Here is a 13,438-nt window from a genome sequence, read left to right on the forward strand (position 1 = left end):
GGCAGGCGCTAAACTTTTTAAATTTGCCGAAAATATTTCATTGATAAAAACCCAGGATGTCTTCAATTTGAAAGGAGGAGTGGCCAGTGAAAGCTTGGCGCAAGCTTTTACGCAATTTTTTTGGCGCCTCGACATCGGCTCTTTGAAATCGGCGGCCTCGTCATCGGTCGACGATGACGAATCGGCATTAACTTCGGTTCCGGCCTTATAAAAGGAGGCGGCTAAGCGAGTCGACCACGCAGTGTTCAACAAGTAGCAGGAGCAACAGTTGACAGTTCCCCGATTCTGGTTCAGTAATTCGAACGGTTTCCAGACATATTTTAAAGTGAGTGTGAACGGTGTGTTTCGAAATTCAAAACCATTATAACCATTCAAAGTCCGCTGAAAAAATTTTGCGGTTTATGTTGAATTTGAGGCTTGAGTGAACTCATAAATAAGGATATAAAAACGTTGCGCGAAATCTTACAAATGCCGTCGCTTTCGTCATCAATTACAGTGTCGTCAATGGTAGAATAAAATATGTACCTAAATAATATTGAACAGTTAGTGGGTAATTTCACAGTGTTTTATTGAGTTCGCAAAGAATATGTTTTAGAAAAATATAATAGACTGAGTGATTTAAAAATATTTGTATATTATTTTGCCCTGCCCGGCATTAAAACTTTTATAAATCAGGCTAAGGTTCAGCTTTTACAACAAAGTAAAAACGGCTTAAACGTTCTCTAAACGAAGGTTGTAAATTGATACTTTTGGAAATTTTTTTTAATCTTAACACGAAGCTTGCTGCTAACCATTTTAGATTCATTCACTTCACTTTTCGAAAAAAAAAATTTATGAAAAGTCAAAACCGAAAAAAATTAATAAAACCGAATAATAAATTAATAACAACATAAAAACCAACTTTTTACAAGGATTCTTTCAGATAAGCACTACCCTGATAACTGTAAATATATTTCCATTTTCTCTAAAACCAAAATCCTATGTCATTTAACAAAAATAAACACTTTAAAAGTAACGAACGCTTTAGAAAAAAAAGTATGTATTTCACGCCGCTGCTTTGTAATTGTTGAGCTAAAAATGACATTTTTTTCTACTCATTCCATTAATAATTTATCAATGTCGATTGCTTGAAGGAATTCCCAAGGAAAACATAAATGTCAAACGTAAATAAACCATCGAAAGTCTTTGGAAAACAAACAGAAAAAATGCATCAATATTTGCGGAAAATGTTGTCAAGCAATTGTTGTTCCCTGACCCCTTTCACTGTCTCAAGCCCTTGAATTCTACGTGCTAAAATTCCTGGAAATAAATAAATCTACTGCAATGAGAATTCAATGCGTTCCAAAGCCGTTTTCGTTTTAGGACAATTCAGCATCCCACTGGATTTAATCCTGAGCAATTCCTCTTATTTACAGATGTGAATTTATGATTTTTCCTAGACCTAGCAACTAAAAAGTTTCTCGAATTTGTTGCCATAGACAAAACATGTAAAACGTACGAATTAAAGATGAAGTCGAAATCGAGTCTTTAAAATCGATGGATTAATTAGAGTTAGAGAAAGCTATTGTTAAAACTGGGTCGAACGACTTGTTGTTTGTGAAAATATTAAATAGATTTGCTCCGAAAACTAGTGAAATTAGATATTAAATTTAAATTTGAGAAATATTGAAGATTAATTTACAAAAAGACAAGACAAATAAACAAAATAAAATAAAATAGGCTTTCTATTTTAACAACTTTATTTGGCGATTAATAAAGTCCTATAATTTATTTATTTGACGTCATAAATTGCCATAAATTCTTATACATTTTTGAACACTCAATTGAAACTTCCCCTTTCCCGTTTTTTTTTTCATTTCCCCATCATTGGCGTCTGGACATCTGGTTTGTTGAAGCCTTAAAAAATAAAGTGTAGATTTTGGTTCTTTTGTGTGTAAATTTCGACAAGTGCCCCAGCTGCCCAATTTAATATGTAAGAAAGTCATGTAATGTGTTCACCAAAATTATTACACAAGTAGAGTGTGTCTAACTGGCAGGGATCCTGGGACAAATGTCGGTTGCACTTGCTTAACTCCATTTTCCCAGCTGTATATTCCTTATCTTTAGCATTAATTAAGCCGTTTTTGCACTACACCTGAAATGTGGTATGTAGGTGGATAAAGTAAGAGACAAGGCCTATATTCCATTGGGTTCGGACCTATTTCAGTTACACTTCAACTCAATTTAGCAATTAGCCGTGCGGTTATTGCGAAAACAAAACGTATACAAAAAAGAAAACAGGCGACAGGTAAAAATGGACTCACATACATAAAGAGCACTGAAACTCACCCCTTACCGCTAAGTTAATTTCATTTTACCTTGGGGACATCGCTTTCCAGGGTGAAACTTTTTTTTTTGGTTGGGTCCACTTTTTGACACAGTGTCAACAAGTTAATTAAAGCATTTTGACAACGATTCGTGTTTGCTTTGTTTACTTCTAATTCGCTCCCTCCTTAACAATTTCATATAAGTTTTGCTTCCCCAAAAAGAATGCCAAAAGTGTTGCCCACTTTTCGAGTGCCAATAAAAGCGAAGTAATTGAAAAAGTTTTCTGCAGGAAATGCCTGGAGCACATTGCAAATTATCTCGCGAATTAACCGAAAACAAAAAATCTCACTGCACTTAAAGATTTGTTATATAAAAATATCTTCAAAGTCGCCAAATTATGGAAATTATCCGCAAATATTTAGACTAAATTATATGCCTCTTTGTTGAGTTGCAAATTTTCAATCAAACTCAATCGAAACGTGCCGAAAAATTGTAAGGAAATTGTCCACGGAAAAGTTCTCTTCCTCCAATCAATTTTAATGAACTGTGTGAAACAAATGCTGAACATTTTTTTGTGTTTCGATTGGGCGTGACAGAGTTGATTTATTTTGTCAGGTTAATTAACCGCAAAAATTTGGGCAATTTAAATTTATTTACATTTTTGATAACAAACATTATGTTGAAGACGTTTTTGTTGCGAAATTCTTTTATATTTAACGAAAGAAAGCGTCAGTAAAAATGCGAAACAGTTAAACAAGTTAAAAGTTCAGGTGTGTTAATAAAAAACACGGTATTCAGCAAACCCAACCAAATTGAGAAGAGTTTTATCATAATTTACAAAAAAAGTGCATTTTTGAATTATCCTTACCTTGCTTTTTAAATACAAAACATACAAAACATAAGTTTTTTATCTGTTTTGCAAATTTCCGGAGGGCATTGCAATCTACAGCAAAGTTGTACTTGGGAAAGTTGTAGCTAAATATATGGATTTTAATGACACCATATCTTTGAGGGTACCATGAAAATTATGGTTGCTATATCCATCCAAACTTTTTTAACGTTCCTTTCACCACCTTCCCCTACCGTTTTACACAAAACAAAAGGATTTAAGGCATAGACTTAGCCTTGAATTTAGAATAATAAATTACCGATTTCTTCAAAATCTTCACACTTTTTTGTCTAAATTTTTTCAAGCAAAAATTATGGCTACTTTGGTTAACAAATGAAGCTGATCCTAGACATCTCAACCGTACAGACCGCAAGTGCCAAAAATTCCAAGCAACTCATTTATATTCCCCGTCAAGCTGATGTTTTTAATCGTAAAAAATACAATAAAGGAGGCGGGCTTTTCGCCAGGATGGGTACTTGTTCGGATATCCAGCCATAGGCTTTGGCTAATGGGCTGAAAATACGCTGTAAAAGAGTTAAATCCACTCGCCCACGTCAGCGACGTCCATACTTAATTAAATGAAACGACAAAGAGTACAAGAGCCTCCCTACAACGAAACCCCACTGCAGTACCTGATAAAAAATAATATTATGAAAACAAGAACACCTAGAAGACAGTGGTGAAATGTTGTACTAAAAATAGCAAGAGCCAATATGTATTGAGCAATATAAAAATTGGAAGTGAAGGCTTAGTGATGCTTAAATATGCAATATGCCTTGACAATGACTTAAATGCTTGCTTGCATGGATGGCAATATGATTTATTGAAAGCTTTGTTTCTTTTATTTTATTTTTACAAAGTAAATATGTGTTATATACATCACCAAATATATATTTTTAAATTTACTATACCATCTAGAATTAAAAATTAACATCTTATGACCTATAGACCCACAGTTCTGCGCGAAAAGAAAGATTAAGCAGCATCGCAAAACAAAAGCCCAAGAATCAGCCGCCAAGTTATCTAAGAGACGCCTTTTGCCGCTTAACACCCACCAACCGTTTGTCCTCGTTTCCTTTGCGGTCTTAATTTTTGTTGGGGTTCCTCGGTTGTTTGCGTGCTTATATGCGCATTGTTTGCTTAAACACAAAGGGCCGCCCACACGCAGTTGGGTTGGATGGGGTGGGTGGTGCAGGAGATAAGTGGGCTGGTGGAGGTAGGGATGCCTAGCAGGTGGTAGTGATGGTAATTACCCTCGTGTACATACGTCTTCACTTTTTTTTTTCGCCTTGCAGGGACATCTACGACATCGACAACGACCCGCGCATTAATCCCGAATACATCCGGAGAGGCTCTGTCAACAGAAACACCACCATGAAGCCCGATATTCTGGCACTCTGCATCCTGGCAACCACGATCCTGGGCAGTGGTACTCGTCACGTCGCCGGCTTCCTGACATCCCAGACCACCGCAAACGGAGGAGCAGCTAAAATGGGTGACCAGCAGGGCGTGGCATCCGGTCCACAGCGACTGCATCTGCCCATCTTCGGGGGCGGAACCGTGCGCCAAGGACCCCCTTCGTCGGATGTCCAGGAGGCACAGGAGCGAGCTGTTTACGATCCCGGCGATGGTGAGTCATAAACATTCCTATTACCGCATTTCTTGCGTGGTCTTCGCCTTGAGTAGACTTCCAAAGCATCAGCTAATCCCCGTTCGAATTAAAAAGATAACAACTGCATCTAAGACTGTTTAAATTAAATTGGTGTATGGTGTTTTATTGAGATTTAAGGAGAAATCGTGAAAAAGTATTTAATAGGCAAATTAAACATATATAGAATACATATTCATTATTTATACATTAATTTTAAATGGCTACAATGTTTTGAGTAGAAAAATTAAAGATTAAATGCACAAAAGGTAGGCATACAGCCATTCTTTGAGCAGTAGTTATCTCGTTTGCTACCAAAATTTGGCGTTGTCGGCTTTTAGGCGGCAGCCCTAAAAAAAAGGGGTGGACCAAGAGTTGGGGTGACACATGGCATGCACTTAGTCGTAACCGCCATCCACCATCCATTAGAGTTATGGTGAACGGTCGCTGAACATTTTCGGTCAGTGCACAATTTTTCAAGTGACTCAAATTGTTGTCCTTGCAAAATATAGAATATGTGTTTGTGCCGAGCACTTAACACGCCCACCGAATCGAGGGGATAGGTTTTCAAATTTGTTGACGAATTTGATTCGACGTTTGCGTTTTGCCCAACGAACCTACCTAACCTAGCCCACAATGAAATGTCATATCGGATTTTCAATAAATGAACTTGTTTTCCAAGTGATTTGATACATGAGTAAATCAACTGGAAATTTAACGAAAATCGATTTATGAGGTTTGTAAAATTTTGGCTTTCACATATTAAAAGGTACATATATTTTAGTTAAGGGAAAATGAGTTTTGAAATAAATATTAATTGAAACCTTTTATGAGACTTAATTCTTCATTTTTATATACTTTTTGGTCACAGAAAACAGGACATATTATGGAGATTAGTTTATATTTGATCGTTTTACTTAGATAAAAAATACTCGTTTAATACTGTGGCTGCTTTAGGTATTTATGTGCGTGGGTTCATAGCAGTCTGTCTGCGAATCTGTGAAAAGGCACCAAGTGGACAGTGATGGGCAGACTGGATGCCAAAAGCGACAAAAGGCAGTCAAGGAGTTGCAGTCACTGTTGATTTGACTGACGGGCATGGTCGAAAAGGCAGGAGGCTTACAAAGGGCGCAAAACGCTAAGGGGTGGGGGCTGAGGAAAATTCTGTGGCCATAAACTCATTGCCGCCAGTCAATTTCCGCCAGTTCATTGAAACGACATCAGAGCTTGGGGGAAAACATGGCATGAGGCATGTTTTCCTAACCAGCCGACAGACAAACGGAAAAACAAACTATTCAAACTTTCAAATATCAAGCACCGGAAGCTAGGGATGGGGATTTCAATGGGAATGAGAATGGGAATGGACATGGCTGTGGTCGGATTAGCGGCAGCTTGAATAAACATTCAAATCGCAAAATAAGGTCTTTGGTTTGCTCATTTCACGGCAGAATTACTACGCGGCCAGGAGCTCGGATTGGCTGTGGTTCCCCCGAATCCGGACTACGCCGATGCCGTGTACAATGAACTCGAGCTGGCCAGCAAGTTCGAGGTGCTCAAGAAAATGGAGGAGGATTTGCGGGCCGAGCAGGAACTGGTGGACAAATCCGCTTTACTCATGAAAATGCTAGAGGTAAGTCAAGAGACAATTCCAGCGGAATTTTAGGGCAAATACCGCAAGCTACACTAAAAACAATAAAGCTGCAATAAAGTAAAACTTATTTTTTTTATATTTGAAATCAAAAAAAATATACTATATAAAAGCAATGAAACTTTATGGAATTTGCAATGCATTTTACGATTGTTTATATATAATTGGCCCATTTTTAAATAATACTTAATCTTAATCTATAAGATAAACTGAAAACTAGTATAAACTGAAAAAATAGCTAAGTTATTGTTTTAGTTTATTTATTTTCCGAATGTTTCCAGGGCGCTATATGATCTTTGTATCATAATATTGACTATTGTAGACCATATTGAAAAGTATGAATATGTTAATAGGAAATTACTTACATTTCCCCAAATTGTCATAAAAAAAACTTTGTTAGTCTTGCATTATTATTCTGTGTTGAAAAGCGATGTATTAAAAGTTTTAATTTGAATCGCATGTTATTTCTCGGTGTGCATTTGTTTCATTCAGGATCCCTCGCTGGAAACATTACCACTGGTCTACGTTGAGGAGGAAGAGCCGGAGGCGGTGATTCCTTCCGCCGGAGCCGATGACTACGTCGACTTGCAGAACGCTGTTCAGGATTTGGTTTTGGGCCAGAGCAAACCGAAGCGGTCGCGCTATTATCGCAGGTATCCGTGGAAGCGCCACAACAAGAATCGCGGGTAGGTTGCTTTTTTATATCTATATACACCCACACCATCACAAGTCGCATCCAAAGCCCCAAAGCACTGTAATGATTTTCAGTGACTGCTAATTAGCCAACCGCAATTATCATTTGTAGTTAGTAAATGTTGTTAGTAGCCTTTACGCAGAATTAAGTCCCATAATCTAAGATCCTTAATCGGAAGTCCTCAAATTGCCTAAATATTTTAAACACTTAAAATTGTGTTTGGTTACTTCATTTGAATGGCCAGCCCTAAAGTGTGCATTTGAGACCCTTTTATGCAAAGAGAAAAGAGAAAAATCCATGTAAATTCCTAATTCAATTTTTTCACATTTTCTTAGATCAAAGCATGAAAAAGAAAATAATCAATAATATTCTAGGAAAATCTGGCAATTTGAGGAGCTTCTGGCCCCAAACCCTTAGTAGTCTTTAAAACTTGAACAACTTACTGTAATGCATTTATCAGAGTCTCTTTAGGCCCGAAAGACAGACACCCAGAATCCCCAACCAACCGCCCACAGAGAGATCGATTATTGATAGCCGAAACGTGAACGATTTTGCTAACTACATAACCATTACCATTATCAGTTCTTACATGAATTCTATCAACAGCAACTATGAACCGGAATTGCGATATGCCTGCACACCTAGTAAGGAGGATATATTTAAGCTGCTGGTCAATCTGCACGAGAATCGCAAGGGCAATCACAGCAAGACGGTTAATTTCTGCAATCGCAAGCGTCCGGCCAAGGCGGTCTTCACCAACATACGATTCCTGGGTTAAGGCAATGGATATATATTTAGAGTATATAGACAGACAGTGAGCACTTAACCCCCTAATCACATCGACAGGACACACACACAGGACACAGACACATATGTATACCAAAGCATCAATTGTACATTGCTGACAAAGTCGAGCGCCAAACTGGAGAACAACAAGCACTAACAATTAGCCTAACTAAACTAAACTAAACCAAACTAAAAACTAATCTAAAAATACTTTGTTATCTGGTAGGGATGTAAGGCAATTAAAACGTGTGTAAACCCGTGTGCCCCAACCCTAATTCTAATTGTAGACAATTAAAAAACTTTTATAACTCTCAATGTGTTGTATATACTAACTAAGTAAACGAAGTTCTAGTAGCTCTCACTTTGTTAATATTTTTTTGCGGTTGTTGCGTGTGCTAATCCAAACAATTGCAAAACGTTGCCATATCACTTAAAAGTCTCGTAACGTCTCTCGGTCCATGAAACTACATAGTATTATAAAATAATGAGTGGAACCACAAAACTTAATGCTATATCAATGTGTATATAAACGAGAATATTTTAATATTCTTAGAAATTCAATATTATTATAAATGTGTATGTATTATCTACTTATTAAAAACATTAATCACTAATGTAAAGTCGAGAAATATATATATTTCGAATAAACTTATAAAATACTATTATTATTGTGCAATTAAATGGATATAAAGCATTTTCAATTGATGTAAGGGGTTGGTAGACTTAATTTAACAGAAGGACTATTAAATTTGTAAAAAGTTTCTTAAAAGTTCTTAAAGTTTTTGAAATTTTTTTGGTCTTTTCTAAATAAACGAATGTGCATTTTTACTTCTTTTAGCTATCAGTTAGCCAAACATAACTTAAATTTAGTTGTTCAATTTTTAGCTAAGAATCATATTAACAATTGCAGACAAGTGGCTAAGGGAAACTTCTAGAACATTTCTTAGACAGATTCCCAATACCTAGACTTTCCATTTCCACTACAAATCCCAGTCTTTGTTAATCCCACATAAGTACTGCGATTGTAAGCGAGCCGACGAGCTAACACCTTCGGAAGTGCGAAAGCGCCACCCTGACATTGAGATTGAATGGATACGAGATTCTCGTTCAACTATTGCTCAGTGTTTGTTGAGACAACAATGTGGCGACGTGGCTATCTATTTGGAAAGCATCAGTATCTGTGGATGACAACGGTATGGGAATTGCGACTAGGAGTGGGTGAAGTTGAGTGTTAGGGAATGGGAACTCGTGCCTCATTCTGGTAATGACCAGCGAGCGTGTAAGCCTCACGCCGATGACTAAGCGGAGTAAAAAGACGCACTCTTTATTATATTTATTTCATACTTTTGCTATGACGTCAACAGAATTTTCAAAATACAGATGCCGAGGCTAAGATCGTAGATTAGAGCAGAGAAGACTTAGAAATCATAGTCATGTAACAGATAATGGTTAAAAAAAAAAAATAATAACATTTATACCTTAAATGCACAAAGTGGTTTGTACTTATGTTTTTGTTATTCGTTTTTAAGGTATTTAGTCTTTTTTTTCGCACTGCCAAATAAATAATAATCACTAGCATATTTTCAAAAATTTACTGTATGTGAAAAAAATTAAAATGCATATTAATTTGTCTAGTTTTTTTTATTGCGTATCCACTTAATAAAACAATACTTCGGCTACATTAAATAATTCGGGTTTATTTCTCTGTTAGCCAAATATGTTGGGAAACCAACTTCTTAAAGGCGAAAAGCACAGGGGCTTGGTCAACCAGAGAGTGTCCACCGAAAGTTTAAGGACCTCCATATAGTCAAAGGAGCAACTGCTCTGCTCGAAGGCTTTTGTGACCACTGGGGATTCGGTTTTGGATTGCGTTTTTGACTGAGACTGTGGCTGGGTTGTGACCCCCAAGTGTGCCTTGTCCTCGTCCTCATCCTCCAAAGCGGAACGAGCAAAGGCCTCATCGCCATCGAAGTAGTAAAATTCCTTGCGGGTCGAGTTTGTTTCCACCACTCTCGAAGGCTGCTGAGCATCGATGCCACGGGCATAGGAAATCCTTCTGGCCGATCGGTAAGGAGTGGCCGTGAAGGGTAAAGGATAACCATTGACATAGCCAGGATATCCAGTCTGCATAGGCCATATTTGAGGGGTTTGTGGGGGTAATCCCAATTGAGGCTGCAAACCCAATTGAGGCTGCAATCCCAACTGAGGTTGCAATCCCACTTGAGGCCACAAGCCCAAACCCCTTTGAGGTTGTAGTTGCTGTTGTGGCTGCTGCTGCAAGCCCAATCCAAATCCTGGGGCAGAATCCTGCCGACAACCATCGGAGTCCTGATCCTGGAACACCTCCAGCAGGAAGCCATTGGAGGTGGTACTGCTCGACTGCCCGATGCGCATGCGCAGCGCCTTGCGACCCTGATCCCAATGCGATTTGTGGACATAACCCGAACGACAGCCGCAATATCGCTGACCATCAAGCTCCAAGAAGTCTCCATTGCAGGCTTGTTGTCCCCCAAAACCGCCACTGAATCCGGCTCCCAATCCTCCCGAAACTCCTCCTCCTCCGAATCCACCGCCAAGCCCTCCTGAATTCTGTCCAAAATCAAAGAATTTGAATTGTATCCTCAAGCGGCAGACATTCGGAGAGCTTTTCTCTATGTAGAAGACACAATCTCTTTGCTGACTGGGCAGCAGATAGTTCAAAACAGTCCTTGGAAATCCCGGACTGGAGAGATAAAAGTGATTCTGATTAAAGCTGCTGGCACAGCAGAGATCCAGTTGACCTCCAAACTGCTGCAACGTCTGGGAATCGTAGTCCTTGAGGGTTACAGCATGCGGTTGAAAGGATGTGGTCTGATATTGGTCGGAAATCAGTGGCAATTCTTGCTGCTGTTGCTGCTGGGGTAGCTGAAGTTGCTGTGGCTGTTGCAATTGCTGTTGTTGCTGTGGGTGTTGCAGCTGTTGCTGCTGCTGCTGCAGGATCTGTTGTTGAAGTTGCTGTTGCTGCAGGATCTGTTGCTGAAGTTGCTGTTGCTGCTGTGGAAGTTGAAATTGCTGTTGCTGTAGTTGTTGCTGCAGATATTGCTGCTGTTGCTGTTGCAGGAAACGCTGTTGTTCCTGTTGCTGTTGCAGAAATTGTTGCTGCTGCTGGGGTGCACAAGGTGGTGATTGCTGAGGAGGCAAGCCAGCTGGCGGAGGATAAAATCCAACAGGATAACCGAGATTCGGTGGCAGACCCCAGTTGAAAGCTCCTCGATTTGGCTGCGTGTAGTTGAACAATGGCTCCTGCTGTCCATGTTGCTGTTGCTGGTGATGATGGTGCTGGGTGAGCAGCTTCTTCGGCGGTGACTTGGCGTTCACCTGCACCGTGTCCCCATCCACATCCTCCTCGTCATCGCCATCGCCATCCAGACCCCTGGCTACCAAATCCTCCCTTTCGCAGGCCAAACGTGTGATGAGCAGCCGGAAGCCACCGTTCGTTGTCCAAGGCGAATCGTCGCTGAGGAAGCGGAGACGCAGGACTCCATCGGGTGTGTGATACTTCTTGATGCCCAGCACTTGGCCGCACAAAATGTCCATATCATCGCCATCATTGTTCAGCCCAATGGCCAAATAATCGCGACTGCAATTCTCCGAGAGTTCCAGCTTAAAGTCCAGGAATTGTATGTGAAACTTTGTGGGGCAACGGTAGGGTGATCGCACCACATAATCCCAGCAGGTGTTCACCGGATAGTTGTCCGGATAATTGGGCGATTCCACGAGACTCTGTCGCTGTCTGTAGACACCATGTAGACCGCACTGCCCCAACTCATCGTGGACAGCTCCCTGCGAGCCCAATGAAAGGACACACAGTACTAAAACAAGGACTCCTATCAGCTCCATGTTTCGATGGTCGTCCGTTAACAACACGCTCAAAATCGCAACTAAATCGTTGCGGTTCACTCAACACCCGTGTTTGCCTGCCAAAAAATAACATTTTACATGGGCGCGTCGCAGGTTTCACTGGAAAACAATTTGCACTTTTGTTTGAGATGGTCGCAACAAAAGCGTTCACTTGTTCATGTCTCTCATTCATAAGCGGCATTTTAGTTCACTGAACCTCGGGCCAAACTTTCTGATGGACAACATGTCTTTGAGGTGCCAAAAGCTTCACAAAACTATCAATCCATTAGCTTGATTTCCAGGCGGAAGGTATTTGGTAATGAATCATAAGAATGGGGTTCCCAGCACATTTATGATATGCCAACATACGATCATATAGTTTATCATTACAGTAGAACATTAAAAAACTAAGCTATCGTAATAAAGTTTTTGTGAACTACTTATGTAGCAGTAAATATTATGGTTTTCTTAGTTTTAGCAATAACAACATAACCAAAGGTGTATGAATGTAAATTTTATTATCTCTTCTTAATATAACTCTCGCTTGGCAAACACTGACACCTCAATTCCTTCCTTCAGTTTAACTTAAACCAATAGCCACAAACGGAACTTACATAACTTGCCAACAAAGAAATACAAAAATGTTTGGTCGTGGGAGCGTGTTGTGCATTTAAGGCACGCCCCCATAAAACCGTGTCAAACAAACAGATCTTGAAAACATATTTAAATATCTCTTCTTCAGAGATCTGCTGCCCGTGTTTGTTTTGGCTTAAACTGTCTTATCACTAAGTCAGTTCGCTGGAGGTCCACGGCTCCCGCTTAGAATAGTTTTAAATGGCTTAAGCCAGAAAGACAGATTTTGTGGGTAATAAACAGAGTGGTCACAAGAGTCCAAAACAACTTTTGCCATATCTTCTTCTTTTGTATAATGGCTTTAACTGGCTTAACACTGAGATAACATCCGTTGATAAAACAGATATAAAGTTTAAAGCACATGCAAAGCTGACAAAAAATATTGTTCTATTGATATTAAATTCATATATAACAATAATAAAAATATAAATATTTTAATTTTATTATTAGCGAAGGAATTCGCTACTGCTTGAACAGTTTCATTTTGTATTTAAATATATTATATTTTAGCAGAATATGAAACTGATGCCTTTTACATACTTATTCAGATGAATCAATCGAAATAAATTTGTATTTATTTATTTTACAATACAATATCATTTATTTTCTTACAATACAGTATCATGTTGGTAATTTAAATACTCAATATCAGAACATCAGAATTATTTTTGTGTATATTTGTATTATTATGGTAAAACCATAATGTGTTTCCCAATATTGTGAAATAATAATTATAATAAAACCATTACCTCTGTAATAATATGACTAGTACTTATCTTGAGAAAAAGCTATCTTATTATTATCGTATTATTATTAAAAACTTATTTCTGGGGCATGCGTTTCACTCGTTTCACTCGTTTATCTTTTAATATCATTTGACAATTTCCTTGTGCAAGAGATGGCGTAATCGTTTTCGTTACTGCTATTACGCTTATATTTAAAAAAAAGAATGTA

The 13,438-nt window shown here is 38.7% G+C and overlaps 2 protein-coding genes across 3 annotated transcripts; one reads left to right on the forward strand and one right to left on the reverse strand.

The window, feature by feature from the left end:
* Positions 1 to 246: 246 nt before the first annotated feature.
* LOC108138026 lies at positions 247 to 8,536 on the forward strand. 2 transcript variants are annotated; one of them, XM_017259997.2, is made up of 5 exons: positions 247 to 325; positions 4,492 to 4,826; positions 6,293 to 6,474; positions 6,985 to 7,178; positions 7,769 to 8,536. In XM_017259997.2, the coding sequence occupies exons 2-5, from the start codon at positions 4,571 to 4,573 to the stop codon at positions 7,962 to 7,964; spliced, it is 828 nt and encodes a 275-aa protein (XP_017115486.1). In that variant the 5' UTR covers positions 247 to 325; positions 4,492 to 4,570; the 3' UTR covers positions 7,965 to 8,536. The 2 variants fall into 2 exon arrangements, with proteins under 2 accessions (XP_017115486.1, XP_017115487.1); XM_017259998.2 differs by having other exon boundaries at positions 7,793 to 8,535.
* Positions 8,537 to 9,598: 1,062 nt separating this feature from the next.
* LOC108138008 (mediator of RNA polymerase II transcription subunit 15) lies at positions 9,599 to 11,891 on the reverse strand. Its single transcript, XM_041710599.1, has one exon. It carries the CDS (start codon positions 11,849 to 11,851, stop codon positions 9,680 to 9,682), a length of 2,172 nt encoding a protein of 723 aa, XP_041566533.1. The 5' UTR covers positions 11,852 to 11,891; the 3' UTR covers positions 9,599 to 9,679.
* Between the last annotated feature and the right edge of the window lie 1,547 nt (positions 11,892 to 13,438).

This window comes from Drosophila elegans, unplaced genomic scaffold (assembly GCF_018152505.1).
Source record: "Drosophila elegans isolate 14027-0461.03 unplaced genomic scaffold, ASM1815250v1 contig_814, whole genome shotgun sequence".
Classification (NCBI taxonomy): domain Eukaryota; kingdom Metazoa; phylum Arthropoda; class Insecta; order Diptera; family Drosophilidae; genus Drosophila; species Drosophila elegans.

What these genes read in the sequence shown, in the direction of transcription:
- LOC108138026 (XM_017259997.2), top strand. Translation starts at nt 4,571, where the DNA reads ATGAAGCCCGATATTCTGGCACTCTGCATCCTGGCAACCACGATCCTG. An exon ending in TGTTTACGATCCCGGCGATG is followed by an intron (nt 4,827 to 6,292) that starts GTGAGTCATAAA and finishes ATTTCACGGCAG; the next exon opens with AATTACTACGCGGCCAGGAG. An exon ending in CGCCACAACAAGAATCGCGG is followed by an intron (nt 7,179 to 7,768) that starts GTAGGTTGCTTT and finishes TACCATTATCAG; the next exon opens with TTCTTACATGAATTCTATCA.
- LOC108138008 (XM_041710599.1), bottom strand. Translation starts at nt 11,851, where the DNA reads ATGGAGCTGATAGGAGTCCTTGTTTTAGTACTGTGTGTCCTTTCATTG.